This window comes from Palaemon carinicauda, chromosome 9 (genome assembly GCF_036898095.1).
Source record: "Palaemon carinicauda isolate YSFRI2023 chromosome 9, ASM3689809v2, whole genome shotgun sequence".
NCBI classification, from domain to species: domain Eukaryota; kingdom Metazoa; phylum Arthropoda; class Malacostraca; order Decapoda; family Palaemonidae; genus Palaemon; species Palaemon carinicauda.
The window spans coordinates 75,046,486-75,058,489 of NC_090733.1; the positions used below are offsets into that span (position 1 = coordinate 75,046,486).

Consider the following 12,004-nt stretch of genomic DNA (forward strand, 5'->3'; position numbering starts at 1 on the left):
AAAATAACCGAATAGGATAGGTTATCCAAATAATGGTCTAGAGCAGCGTTTCTCAACCTTTGATAGCCCATGGCCCCCCTCACCGAGTGGCTAACACTCGTGGCCCCCTGCCCTTCAATAAAAAAAATGCAGATTTTGTTTTATGTTGTTTATTCAGTCACTAAAATTATAAATCAAAGTAAAAATTTTTGCTGAACAATATAATCAATGAGACACTTGCTGTTGGGCTCGTGTGACGAGGCCTCTTATGTCCGGCTCCGTCTTGGACACAGCAAGGCGAATATCGTTCCCAACATCAAGACGGTTTCTGGACTTCGTTTTAATGGTCGCCAGGTCAGAAAATCCAGATTCGCAAAGGTATATTGTGGCGAATTGAACGTGCATTTCGGATGCCTTCTTGCTGAGGAGTGGATATGCATCCTGAACAGACAACCAAAAGCTGGAGAGGTCTTCTCTGTTACTGAAGGCCAGCTTCATTGCTTTTGAGACCTTCAACTCTGCGAGCTCCTCTGCTTCGTCTTCAGTAGGTTCAATTTCAGTGTTGAATGGGTCTCTGTGCCATGGAACATCCAATGGAGCATTGTCGTAATAAGATTTGAACTCAGCGGAGAGAATGTCGAGATGTCCAATGATGCAATCTTTGATGCCGATGGGAAGTTCAATCCTCTGCGTCTGCAGATGCTCGTCCAAGAAAGGAAACGAGGCTGTGGATCTGGCCTCGATTCGTGCCTGCCAGACTCCCATTCGAGCAGACAGTCTGGCAAGCTTGTCTTGAACGTCACTGACTGTCACATCATGGCCTTGCAAAGACTGGTTCATTTCGTTGAGTCGGCCGAATATGTCGGCCAGGTAGGCGAGCATCATGACGAACTCTTCATTGTCAAAGTGGACATGGAGGTTGTTTTCGTTCTCTCGCAGGAAAATTTCTGTCTCCAACCGGAGTTCATACAACCGAGAGAGGCATTTCCCCCTTGATAGCCAACGAACTTTGGTGTAAAACAGAAGTCCCACATGTTGCGCTCCCATTTCGTTGGCCAGAAGTTGGAAGAGCCGATGATTTTTGGCCTTCGCACGAATGAAGTTGATCACTTTGACCGCAACGTCCATGACTTCCAACAAACGCGGCGGTAGAGTTTTTGACGCAAGAGCATATCGGTGTAGTGAACAGTGGGAAGACGTCACGTAGGGCCATTCATTCTTCACAAGCGTGACGAACCCTCCTTTAACGCCAATCATCGCTGGGGCACCATCAGTACAAATGTGCTTGAAATTCTGCCAGCTGAGTCCATTCACTTCAAAAAAAAGAGTCCACGATGGCTTTGACATCTTTTGCTGTCGTTGTGGTTGGCAGGGTATTGCAGAATAAGAATTCTTCCTTCATCTTTCCTTCTTTCTCGTAGGGAGCGAAGGCGATCAACTGGCTCTCCAGAGCGGTGTCGGTAGACTCATCAAATTGAAGGCTAGCCTGGAGCGTGCTTTGCTTGATTTCACAGCAAACTTGACGGCACACATCAGCGGCCATGTCATCAATCCGTCGGCGGATCGTGTCATTAGAGAGCGAAACTTGCTGGATTTTCTTTTTTGCCTCTGGTTCGATCATCAGTTCCACCATTTTCTCTGTACATGGCTTGATAAGTTCCTCAGCAATAGTGTGCGGCTTCTTGCACTTCACAATTCGGTATGCCACTTCGTAGCTGGATTGAAGAGCAGGTTTTTCTTCAGGCCGGAATCCAAATTTTGGAAGTGTCGCTTCACGGTCGTACCGTGCTCGTTTCGTAGACAGAGCATCAATGTTATCATCTTTCCTTTGGGGATGCACCTTGTCGCGATGGTTTGAAAGTTTGGATGGACGTAGTGATGCATTTGCCATCACCACTGAGCAGTGCAGACATTGCGCGCAGTCCATGCCATCTCGAATGACCTTCGTGAATCCAAACTTGACGTAGCTGTCTGTCCATTTTCGAACCTTCGACATCTGAAAAACAACAACAACAATAACACGGTAAAAAATTTGGTTTAAAAAGTGCTCTTTCAAAACAAAACAAAAATAAAAATCGTAGCACGAAATTAACTTGTTACGATTTTTCTTGCTGTGGTGCACTCGTGGTGTACTGAGGCCTGCATGGGTGGTGTAGGTATCAACCCTACACCACCCATGCAGGCCTCAACCCATGCCCGCCAAGGCCACTACGGTCATATGACAATATAAATGTAAAGTGAACATGTATAATTAGTGTAAAAATATTTTATCTCAAAAACTTAGCGAAATATACGGAAAACCAATATGCCATGAGAACACGCACTTTTCTTTCCTCTGTCCAGTCCAGTGGGATACTGGCGCCAAGGAGCGTGGCAGCACCACGGGAGTGATAGCGCATGGGCACAACAGACAGTGTGAGATTTTTGCGTTGGCCTAGCGGACCCAAGCGTCCACGAACTTGCGTCTAGCTGTGCCACACTTTGACTGGACGTTGTTGTAGCGGTGGTGAACTTTGCCGGAGAGGAAAATTGACCGATCTTCACCGCTCGCAATATTTTGTGCGGCTCAAAACTTTCGGAGCGGTAGGAGGGACCATCAGTGGTGGCCGAGCGTATACGGCGTTGCCTTAACGGGGGCCAACTTCTGTTTAACGGTGGTGAACGGTTACGAGCTCCAGGAACTAAACACTGTGTAAAAAAATCAGGCAAATTGTTTAAAAAAAAACTCTTCCCCTATGACCGGAGTCTTGTCACCTTAATTATACACTCCAAGCTTCTGCATTCTGAATTGCATTTTCCGGTGTCCGCTCGTGGCCCCCCGGTCGAAGGCCCGTGGCCCCCCAAGGGGGCCACGGGCCCCCGGTTGAGAAACGCTGGTCTAGAGAAGTTTAGAAATTTATCTAGGGCATAGAGTATATGTACTTATTAATCATAAAAATTATTGTGATTTTACTGTCCAAGAAGGACTCTTGTTGAGGAATGAATAAAAGGAATCTTAGGATCCTTAGAGTACTGGTTGTTTGTCCAGAATAAATCACTTTATTGGTAGGTTTATGATGGTAAAAGGATTATTTAAAGAAGACAGGAAGATGTTAAGACTACTATCACTAACAATATTTTGTTTCAGTTGTCAGGTAAGAAACTTAGATTTGGGAAGAATTAAAATAGAACAAGAAAAACCAAAGGTTAATAGAAATGCTGTAGGTTACTTACTCCCAAAATAGGAATCATAGAACAGGATTGCATATTGCTTAAAGGAATACATACAAAGAATAGGGAGAAATACTTGTTCATGAATAGATATTCTTAACATACTAACAAAGTACTAACAAAAAACTCATGCTCAAGTTAATAGGACATCCAGTAATCAAAGAATGAATTTAATGATGAATTAAATTTTGACCTAACATAGATGTTTGAGATTGTAAAATTAAAGCTTATATGTAAGAAGTATAAAGGTCATATAAAGGTAAGAATCCTTTAGAAATTACGATTGCATTTTCTCAATTCCATAGTGGTGGTACCAATGGACTACTAGGGACTTGGTTCCCAGAACTTGACATATGACAAAAACATACTGGTCTACATAAAACTTGATTTAAAGAAAGGGTTGATGAAACTGTAATAGAATGACTTAAGACCAGAATAAATAACTAGACATTCAAATTTTGAGACATTCTCTCAGGCAATGCACCCGAATTTACTAGTGATTAATGAAAACTGTGCAATATTTTTCTTAAAGTAAGAAGGGTGAAATAACCCATGATAAGTCAAGTTCAAATAGAGAAAAGGGGAGAAATAAAATAATAGAAAGATGTTGAGGATGTCCTGCGAACTATATATAGACCAACATAGAAGACTAATAACAATTATCTTGAAGATAACAAATTTACTTTGAAAAACTCGGTGTATGGGAAACATCAGATTTCTTTTTGTTAGGTATATTTAAGAAAGACTACTAAACTCCTTGTGAAATGAAATGAAATGAAAATATCTGGGCACTCATACAAATATTGAAGGTAACAAATGAATGAAAAATTGTATTTTAATGTGTATTCCGTAATCATCAAAGAAGGTCCAAATAATAAATGTCTCCAATCAATTAATCAAGGGACCACATGGTGTATTGAATTACAAACTAAGATGAAATTTTTTCTTATAAAGTTATGGGTAATGAAGACAGTTGAAATATAAACCCATAGGTGGTTGATAATTTATAAATGTATTGATTTTGTTTGCAAGTTTGATTAAATAATGATGCCATTAGAGCAAAAGAGTTATTATTGCATTTTATAGGCTATGCATTGATTAATATTTTTTTTTTGTAACACGTGCAACAATGATAAACATGCATGTATACAATTAATTTTATTATGTTTTGATGTTGATTAAGTTAACTTGAATAATTATGAAGAAAGGGTAAAAATCAAAACAATCTATGCTCTAAAGGATGAAAAATGTGTTAAAAAACAAACCGAGTATAACTAACAAATTGAAGAAAGAAAAGAATTAAGTAATTAAAAGATATTAAATGTGCACCGATAATGAACTTAGAAGTTGAATGTCTCTATAATGATTATGCAGGAAATAGTGTACAGTTAAGTGCATATGTAGCGTCATAATCATTGCACCCTTTCATTTTGAAGTTAAAAAGAGGAAGTGTGGAAACACACACATTGATTTTTATGCCTGTGTAGTAGATGAAACCTTGAAAGAAGGAATATATAAAATGTTTTGAGATAGTCTGCAAATGATTTCTTTTAAAGAAAAGTTTTAACATTGAAATGTTAAGTTTCCTGTCACTTGAATTTTATGAATATCTTTCTGATGGCAATGTGTTGGAGAATTGAAGTTCTTGAGATGAAAATAATCTGCAGACAAGGTGCAAATAAGATTCAAATTCATAAACATGTCTTTGTTATGTATTGAATATGTTTCTTTATTATGAAATAATTATGATGTTTGATGATTTAAGACATTGATATGTTTGAGTTTTGGTTTTACTCATTATTTTATGACAAGAAGTTGAATAGTTTTTGCTGCATTTTTATGAAGAAGATGAGAAATGTTTCTTTTGATGCAATTAAATAACAATGATTTATCATGATGACATTGCTGAGTAAATAATGATTTTAAGAAATATTCATTAATATTGATTATAAAGGAGTAATACTCTTGATGAGTGATAATGTGCAAAACACATAATTATTTTTATTGCAGAAATGTTTTGATTAAATTGAATTGATAATATGTATGTTTGAACATTTATTTTCTGCCATTTATTACATTGCATTAAAGAAATGATTTTTTGTGTTTACATCATTAAGACCGAGATTTTGAGATCACAAGTAATGGAAAATATGAATTGAATAGAAGTTAAATGTAAAGGCATTTCATAATTACTTGCACAGTTGATCACAGATGACCTTATCAATTTTGCCTTACGTAACCAATGAACTATGAGTTAAATATTCCATTATCAAAAATTAAGAAAATAATGTTTCAATATTGTGTTGATTTATTTGAAGGGAACAGGGAGTTTTTCCTAAATATATATTAATGATAAACATATGCAATTGCATTATTTTAAAAATGGTTAATGAGAATTTTTTTTTTTCAATGATGATATTGATTTATTGTGCTGAGATTTATTTTCTTTTGATGATGATGATTTTGATTTATTGTGCTAAGATGTATTTTCTTTTGGTGATGATGATTTATTGATGAATTATTTTTGGGTAAACAATGAAATGAGTTAACGTGACCGAGTGGTGTCATGTAAAGGAGAAAATTTCACATTGAATAAGTTGATATGTGTATCTGATTAAGTATTTTATGAGTTTTATTCGTTAGTTAAACGATAGAGAGACATTGATTTAAATAAATAAAGAGAGAGAGAGAGAGAGAGAGAGAGAGAGAGAGAGAGAGAGAGAGAGAGAGAGAGAGAGAGAGAGAGAGAGAGAGAGAGGAGAAAAAAGAACTTGGAGTCAAATGGCACTTGATTGCCAATGTTTATGAAAAGTGCTTATGTTGTGTTTAGCTAGGCAAAACGGGCCGGCCCAAGACGATGAAAACACATGGAGGCCAAATCATGAAAACATATTACGTGACTCACTCAACAGAAATGCGCGCATGTTTTGCCGGCTGCAAAGAAGCAGGTAATGACACAAAGCTATGTATGACGTTACCATTACGTCAGAAGAGGGGACCAATAAAACACAAGAAAAGTCATATGACATGACGTAATTACAACGCCCTTGTTCTGGGCTACTTAAGCCGATGGTAGGATAGAAGAGGCGCGCTCTTTCCTAAAGTAAACCGTGATAGTCGGTTGGTTGTCCCTTCTCCCCTGTCCTGAGGCGAGGCCCCACAGCAAGTGCCGAGTTGGCAGGCACTTACTTAACGTCAAGTTAATCCACAGGATATTTTATAAGCATCCAAAGCAGGACGACGGTGGGACCAAGTTCCCTTTCTGCCAACAATTTTACCTTTCAACCGGGAGGCATCAGATTATCTACGATGTAGAAAAAATTACCGAGAAGAGTGTCGATGAGTGGACACCTATTGCAGAAAGGATTCCCTATTCGCCCACATTGAACTCATGGATTTCACATTCCGAATGCTGAAATGTTTAGCAGAAGTCTGCGGTTGTAGCCTGCAATATTCAAGAGTTGAATTGTTCCAGTCTTTGTTTAAAACTAATTATTCAACGTAGAAGATTACTGTAAAATTGTTGTTCACTAAGTTCACCAGTAAAGTTAAGGAACTAAACGGCCTTTTACCTGCACTCACTCTCTTGAGGGTCTAAATATAGATAATTATTTGCACTGATATGAATGATTGAATAACTTTTATTAATCAAAAATAATATTGAAGTGATGCTTAATAAGGAAATAGATTTTGCCCCATAATGCATCACAACTCACTGTAACAAGGTCTCTTGGCATATATCGCAGGAGCTACAGTTATGGGCCTCACTATAAAAAGGTCTTGGTAGATATCATAAGAGCTACAGTGATGGGCCTTAGTACAACATTGTCTCATGGCATATATACCAGGAGCTACAGTGATTGGCCTCACTGTAGCAAGGTCTCCTGGTACATATCTCATGAGCAACAGTAATGGGCCTCACTGTAAGACTGTCTCTTGGTATATATCCCAGGAGCTACAGTCATGGGCCTCACTGTAACAAGGTCGCTTGGTATTTATCCAAGGAGCTACAGTGATGGGCTTCACTGTAACAATGTCTCTTGGTATATATCCCAGGGGCTACAGAGTTGGGCCTCACTCTAGCAATGTCTCTTGTTAAATATTCCAGGAATCGCAGTGTTGGGCCTCACTGTAGCAAGGTCTCTTGGTATATATCCCAGTAGCTACAGTGATGGTCCTCATTGTAACAAGGTCTCATGATATATATCCAAGGAGCTACAGTGATGGGCCTCACTGTAATAAGGTCTCTTGGTATGTATCCCAGGAATAACAGTGATGAACCTAACTGTAACAAGGCCTCTTGGTATATATTCCAGAAGTTACAGTGATGTAACAAGGTATCATGGATTATATCCAGGGAGCTATAGTGGTGAGCCCCACTGTAATAGGTCTCTGTGTATATATCCCAGGAGTTACACATATGGGCCTCACTGTAAAAAGGTCTCTTGTTATATGTCAAAGGAGTTATGGTGATGGGTGTCACTATTGCAATGAATTTTGGTATATAACCCAGGAGCTATGGCGATGGGCCTCACTCAAGTAAGGTCTATTGGTATATATCACAGGAACTACAGTGATGTGCCTCACTCTAACAAGGTCTCTTGGCATATATCCCTGGAATTACAGTGATGGGCCTCCGTGTAACAAGATTTCTTGGTATATATCCCAAGAGCTACAGTGGTGGGCCTCACTCTAACAAGATCTCTTGATATATATCCCAGGAGCTACATTATTCGGCCCAACTTTGCAAAGTATCTTGGTATGTATCCCAGAAGCTACAGTGATGGGGCTCACTGCAGCAAGGTTTCCTGGAATATATCCCGGGAGCTACAGTAATTGGCTTCACTGTAGCAAGATTTATTATCATATATCCCAGGAGCTAAAGTGATGGGCCTCACTGTAATAAGATCTCTTGGTATATATCCCAGGAGTTACAGAGATGAACCTCACTGTAGCAAGGTCTCTTGGTATATATCCCAGGAGCTGCATTGATGGGCCTCACTCTTGCAAGGTCTCTTGTTATATGTCCCTGGAGCTACAGTGATGGACCTCACTATAACAACGTCTCTTAGTATATATCCCAGGAGCTACATTGATGTGCCTAACTGTAGCAAGGTCTCTTGGTATATATTCCATGAGCTACAGTGATGGGCCCCATAGCTGCTGGGTCACTTGGTAGATCTCCCAGGATCTACAGTGATGGGCCTCATTGTAGTAATGTCTCTTAGTATATATCCCAGAACCTACAGTGATGGGCCTAGCAGTGCCAAGGTCTCTTGTTATATATTCCATGAGCTACAGTGATGGGCCCCATATCTGGTAGGTCACTTGGTAGATATCCCAAGAGCTACAGTGATGGGCCTCACTGTAGCAATGCCTCTTGGTATATATCCCGGAACCTACAGTAATGTGCCTAACTGTAGTAAGGTCTCTTGGTATATATTCCATGAGCTACAGTGATGGGCCCCATAGCTGCTAGGTCTCTTGGTATTTATCCCAGGAGCTACAGTGATGAGCCTTACTGCAACAAAGTCACTTGGTAGATATCCCGGGACCCAGAGTAATGGGACTCACTGCAACAAGGTCTTTAGGGTATATCCTGGGAACTACAAAGATGGGCCTCACTGTAGCAAGATCTCTTAGTATATATCACAAGAGCTACATATTGGAAAATATCCTGAGAGCTACAGAGATGAGCCCCACTGCTGCTAGGTTGCTTGGTAGGTATCCCGGGAGCTACAGTGATGGGTCCCACTGCAACAAGGTCTCTTGGTATGTGTCCTGGGAGCTTCAGTGATGGGCTTCACTGTAGCCAGGTCTCTTGGTAGATATCATGGGAGCTACAGTGATGGGCTCACTGTAGTCAGGTGTCTTGCTATATATTACGGGAATTACAGTGATAGGCCTCAATGTAGCGAGGTTTCTTGGTAGATATCCAGGGATCTACAATGATGGGCCTTACTGTAACCAGGTCTCTTGGTAGATATCTATGAAGCTACAGTGACGGGCCACACTGTAGCAAGGTCTTTTGGTAGATATCCCAGGAGCTAAAGTGATATGCCTCACTGTAAGTAGGTCTCTTGGTAGATATCCCAGGAGCTACATTGATGGTCCTCACTGTAACAAGGTATCTTTGTATATATCCAAGGAGCTACAGCTGTGGGCCTCACTGTAGCTAGGTCTCTTGGTATATATCCTAGGAGCTACAGTGACGGCCTCATTATAACAAAGTCTCATGGTATATATCCAAGGAGCTACAGTGATGGGCCTCACTGTAACAAGGTATTTTGGTATATATCCCAGGAGTTACACTGATGGGTCTCACTGTAACAAGTTCTCTGGGTATGTATCCTAGGAATAACAGTGATGGGGCTAACTGTAACAAGGCCTCTTGGTACATATTCCAGAAGTTACAGTGATGTAACAAGGTATCATAGTATATATCCAGGGAGCTACAGTGATGGGCCCCATTGTAACAAGGTCTCTGTGTATATATCCCAGGTGTTACACATATGGGCCTCACTGTAAAAAGGTCTCTTGGTATATAACCTAGAAGCTACAGTGATGGAGCATACTGTAGCAGGGCCTCATGGTATATATCCCGTTATGTACAGCGATTTGCCTTACTTTAGCAAGGTTTTTTATATATATCCCAGTAACTACAGTGATGGACCTCACATTAGCAAGGTCCCTTTGTATATATCCCAGGGGCTACAGTGACGGGCCTCACTGTAGCTAGGTCTCTTGGTATATATCCAAGGAGCTACAGTGATGGACATCACTGTAACAAATTCTCCTGGTATATATCCCAGGTGATACAGTGATGGGTCTTACTGTAGCAAGGTCTCTTTGTATATATTCCAGGAGTTGCAGTGATGGGCCTCACTGTAGCAAGGGCTCTTGGTATATATCCAAGGAGCTACAGTGATGGGCCTCACTCTAGCAAGGTCTCTTGGTATACATCTCTATATACTTGAATCTTTTAACATTAGGGATATTTGCTCCGAACGGTATCAGCTGATTAATTGTGTGTGCATTCTTACTTATGCCTTCTGTTTGGCAATCGACATACTACAGGAAGTAACTGTGGTGAAGGAAGTACAGGGAGCCTTATCAAGTGTGAATTATTCTATTGATCTAGAAATTTCTTCAGGTATTTCGTGCCACAAAAACATTGAAGGAAATGCACGAGGGGCTCATGTATATAAAGTTATCTGAAACTGTCAGGCTATTGGCATAGACAGACCCATGTACTATACCATAAAGCTGGAGGTTATGGATAAAAAATCAAATTGTTAAACTTTCGGAGAAGGATATTATCTGTATAGTTGAATAAGTGTAATAAGCCAAATATAGAAAGATTGTGTGGTGATCTCACAAAGATTAACGAGAATGGAAACTAACTTATCCTATGCCATCGCTAAATGATGCAGTGGCTCGATGAACACTGGGAAAAGATTGTTCTATACAGTACTACACTAGATGCAGAAATTAGATATTTCCAAATCTAGCATGCAAAAGAAGTTCATAATGTCACATGTCTCATTACGCTATGGGGTCGTTATAATTGGAGCGATTGGTAATACGGTGAATTTTTTTTTTTATCAAGTATAATCGAAGAGAACACAAAGTTCGTGGATAGATAATTGATGATATTCTTGCATATGATTATTCTTATAAAGATCATTTAGTCTATTATATCCCTCTTTCAATGATGTGATAAATATTTCATAACTCTTATTACTCATAGAATTTACTTTGAAAAGAGTGATGTTAAATTTTGAGGCTATAAAATTTCAAGTCATGGCTACACAATTGATTCTTTCAAAATGATATTTATTGAGGACTAACCTGTCCCACAAGATATAACGGATCTTCAAGCTTTTATGGGACTTGATAATCAGCTTGGGAGTTTTTCTTCAGTGGCCTATTGGAAATGTCCATGCCTGAAGTTCTGCCGGACTGAGGTTTGAGTCCTCTTAAGCTCGATAGTTCCTTGTAGTGCCTGCAACCTCACTGTCCTTGTTAACTGAGGATGGGGGATTTGGAGGAGCCTATAGGTCTACCTGCTATGTTATCAGCAGCCATTGCTGGCCCTCCCTGGTCCTAATTTTGATGGAAAGGGGGGGGGGGGGGGGGGTGCTTGGGTGCCGACCATATGTACATAAGATCAGTCTCTAGACATTATCCTGCTAGCTAGGGCAATGTCACTGCCCTTTGCCTTTGCCTTTTAATTGAACATGAAGCACAACCACACACAGATTTACTGATGCAGTATAATAAATAGTGTTGGACTATTCAATAGGATTTACTTTGTAGAAGAGTAAAGGAAGAACTCACTGTACATCCTATACTTGCACATATTGATGTAACATTGCCGACAATGGTGCAACACAGGATATAACCTGATTATCTACAGATAAATGTAAGTAGATACCTATATAAATAAGAATGATCCTCAGACTTCAGGGATTATATCATTCCAGACGTCTTAAGGGGAGATATACGATGCATCTCCAAATGTCCTTACTTGCTTACTTGTTAAGTAATGAGTGCTTAAGGAATTGTATTGCAAGTATAACTGGCTTCCGATGTAAATAAACACGTGAGTTCTTTATGGAAGCATTTCTATAATGGTATGTCATTAATAATGTTATTATCTGTTTTAGCATCAGTTGTAGCCTACAGCAACCTCGTCTTAAAAGAATCTTCTTCGTGTTTCCTTGCCAGTCAACGATAAATCAAGCAACTCTGACACTTTTATAAACCAGTCTCATAACTCTAATGAAATATCTAAATTTGGCCATACTACCAG

General features: G+C 39.7%; 2 protein-coding genes across 2 annotated transcripts in view; both read right to left on the reverse strand.

The window, feature by feature from the left end:
* Positions 1-204: 204 nt before the first annotated feature.
* On the reverse strand, positions 205-1,236 carry LOC137646487 (protein FAM200C-like). Its single transcript, XM_068379593.1, has one exon. It carries the CDS (start codon positions 1,234-1,236, stop codon positions 205-207), a length of 1,032 nt encoding a protein of 343 aa, XP_068235694.1.
* Positions 1,237-1,294: 58 nt separating this feature from the next.
* Positions 1,295-12,004, reverse strand: part of LOC137646488 (protein FAM200C-like) — a 26,923-nt gene continuing 16,213 nt past the window's right edge. The window contains exons 2-3 of the mRNA XM_068379594.1: positions 11,544-11,602; positions 1,295-1,975 (exon numbers count right to left, since the gene is read on the reverse strand). Of these exons, the coding sequence (XP_068235695.1) occupies positions 1,295-1,975; positions 11,544-11,602 (740 nt within the window). The remainder of the gene's footprint in view (positions 1,976-11,543; positions 11,603-12,004) is intronic.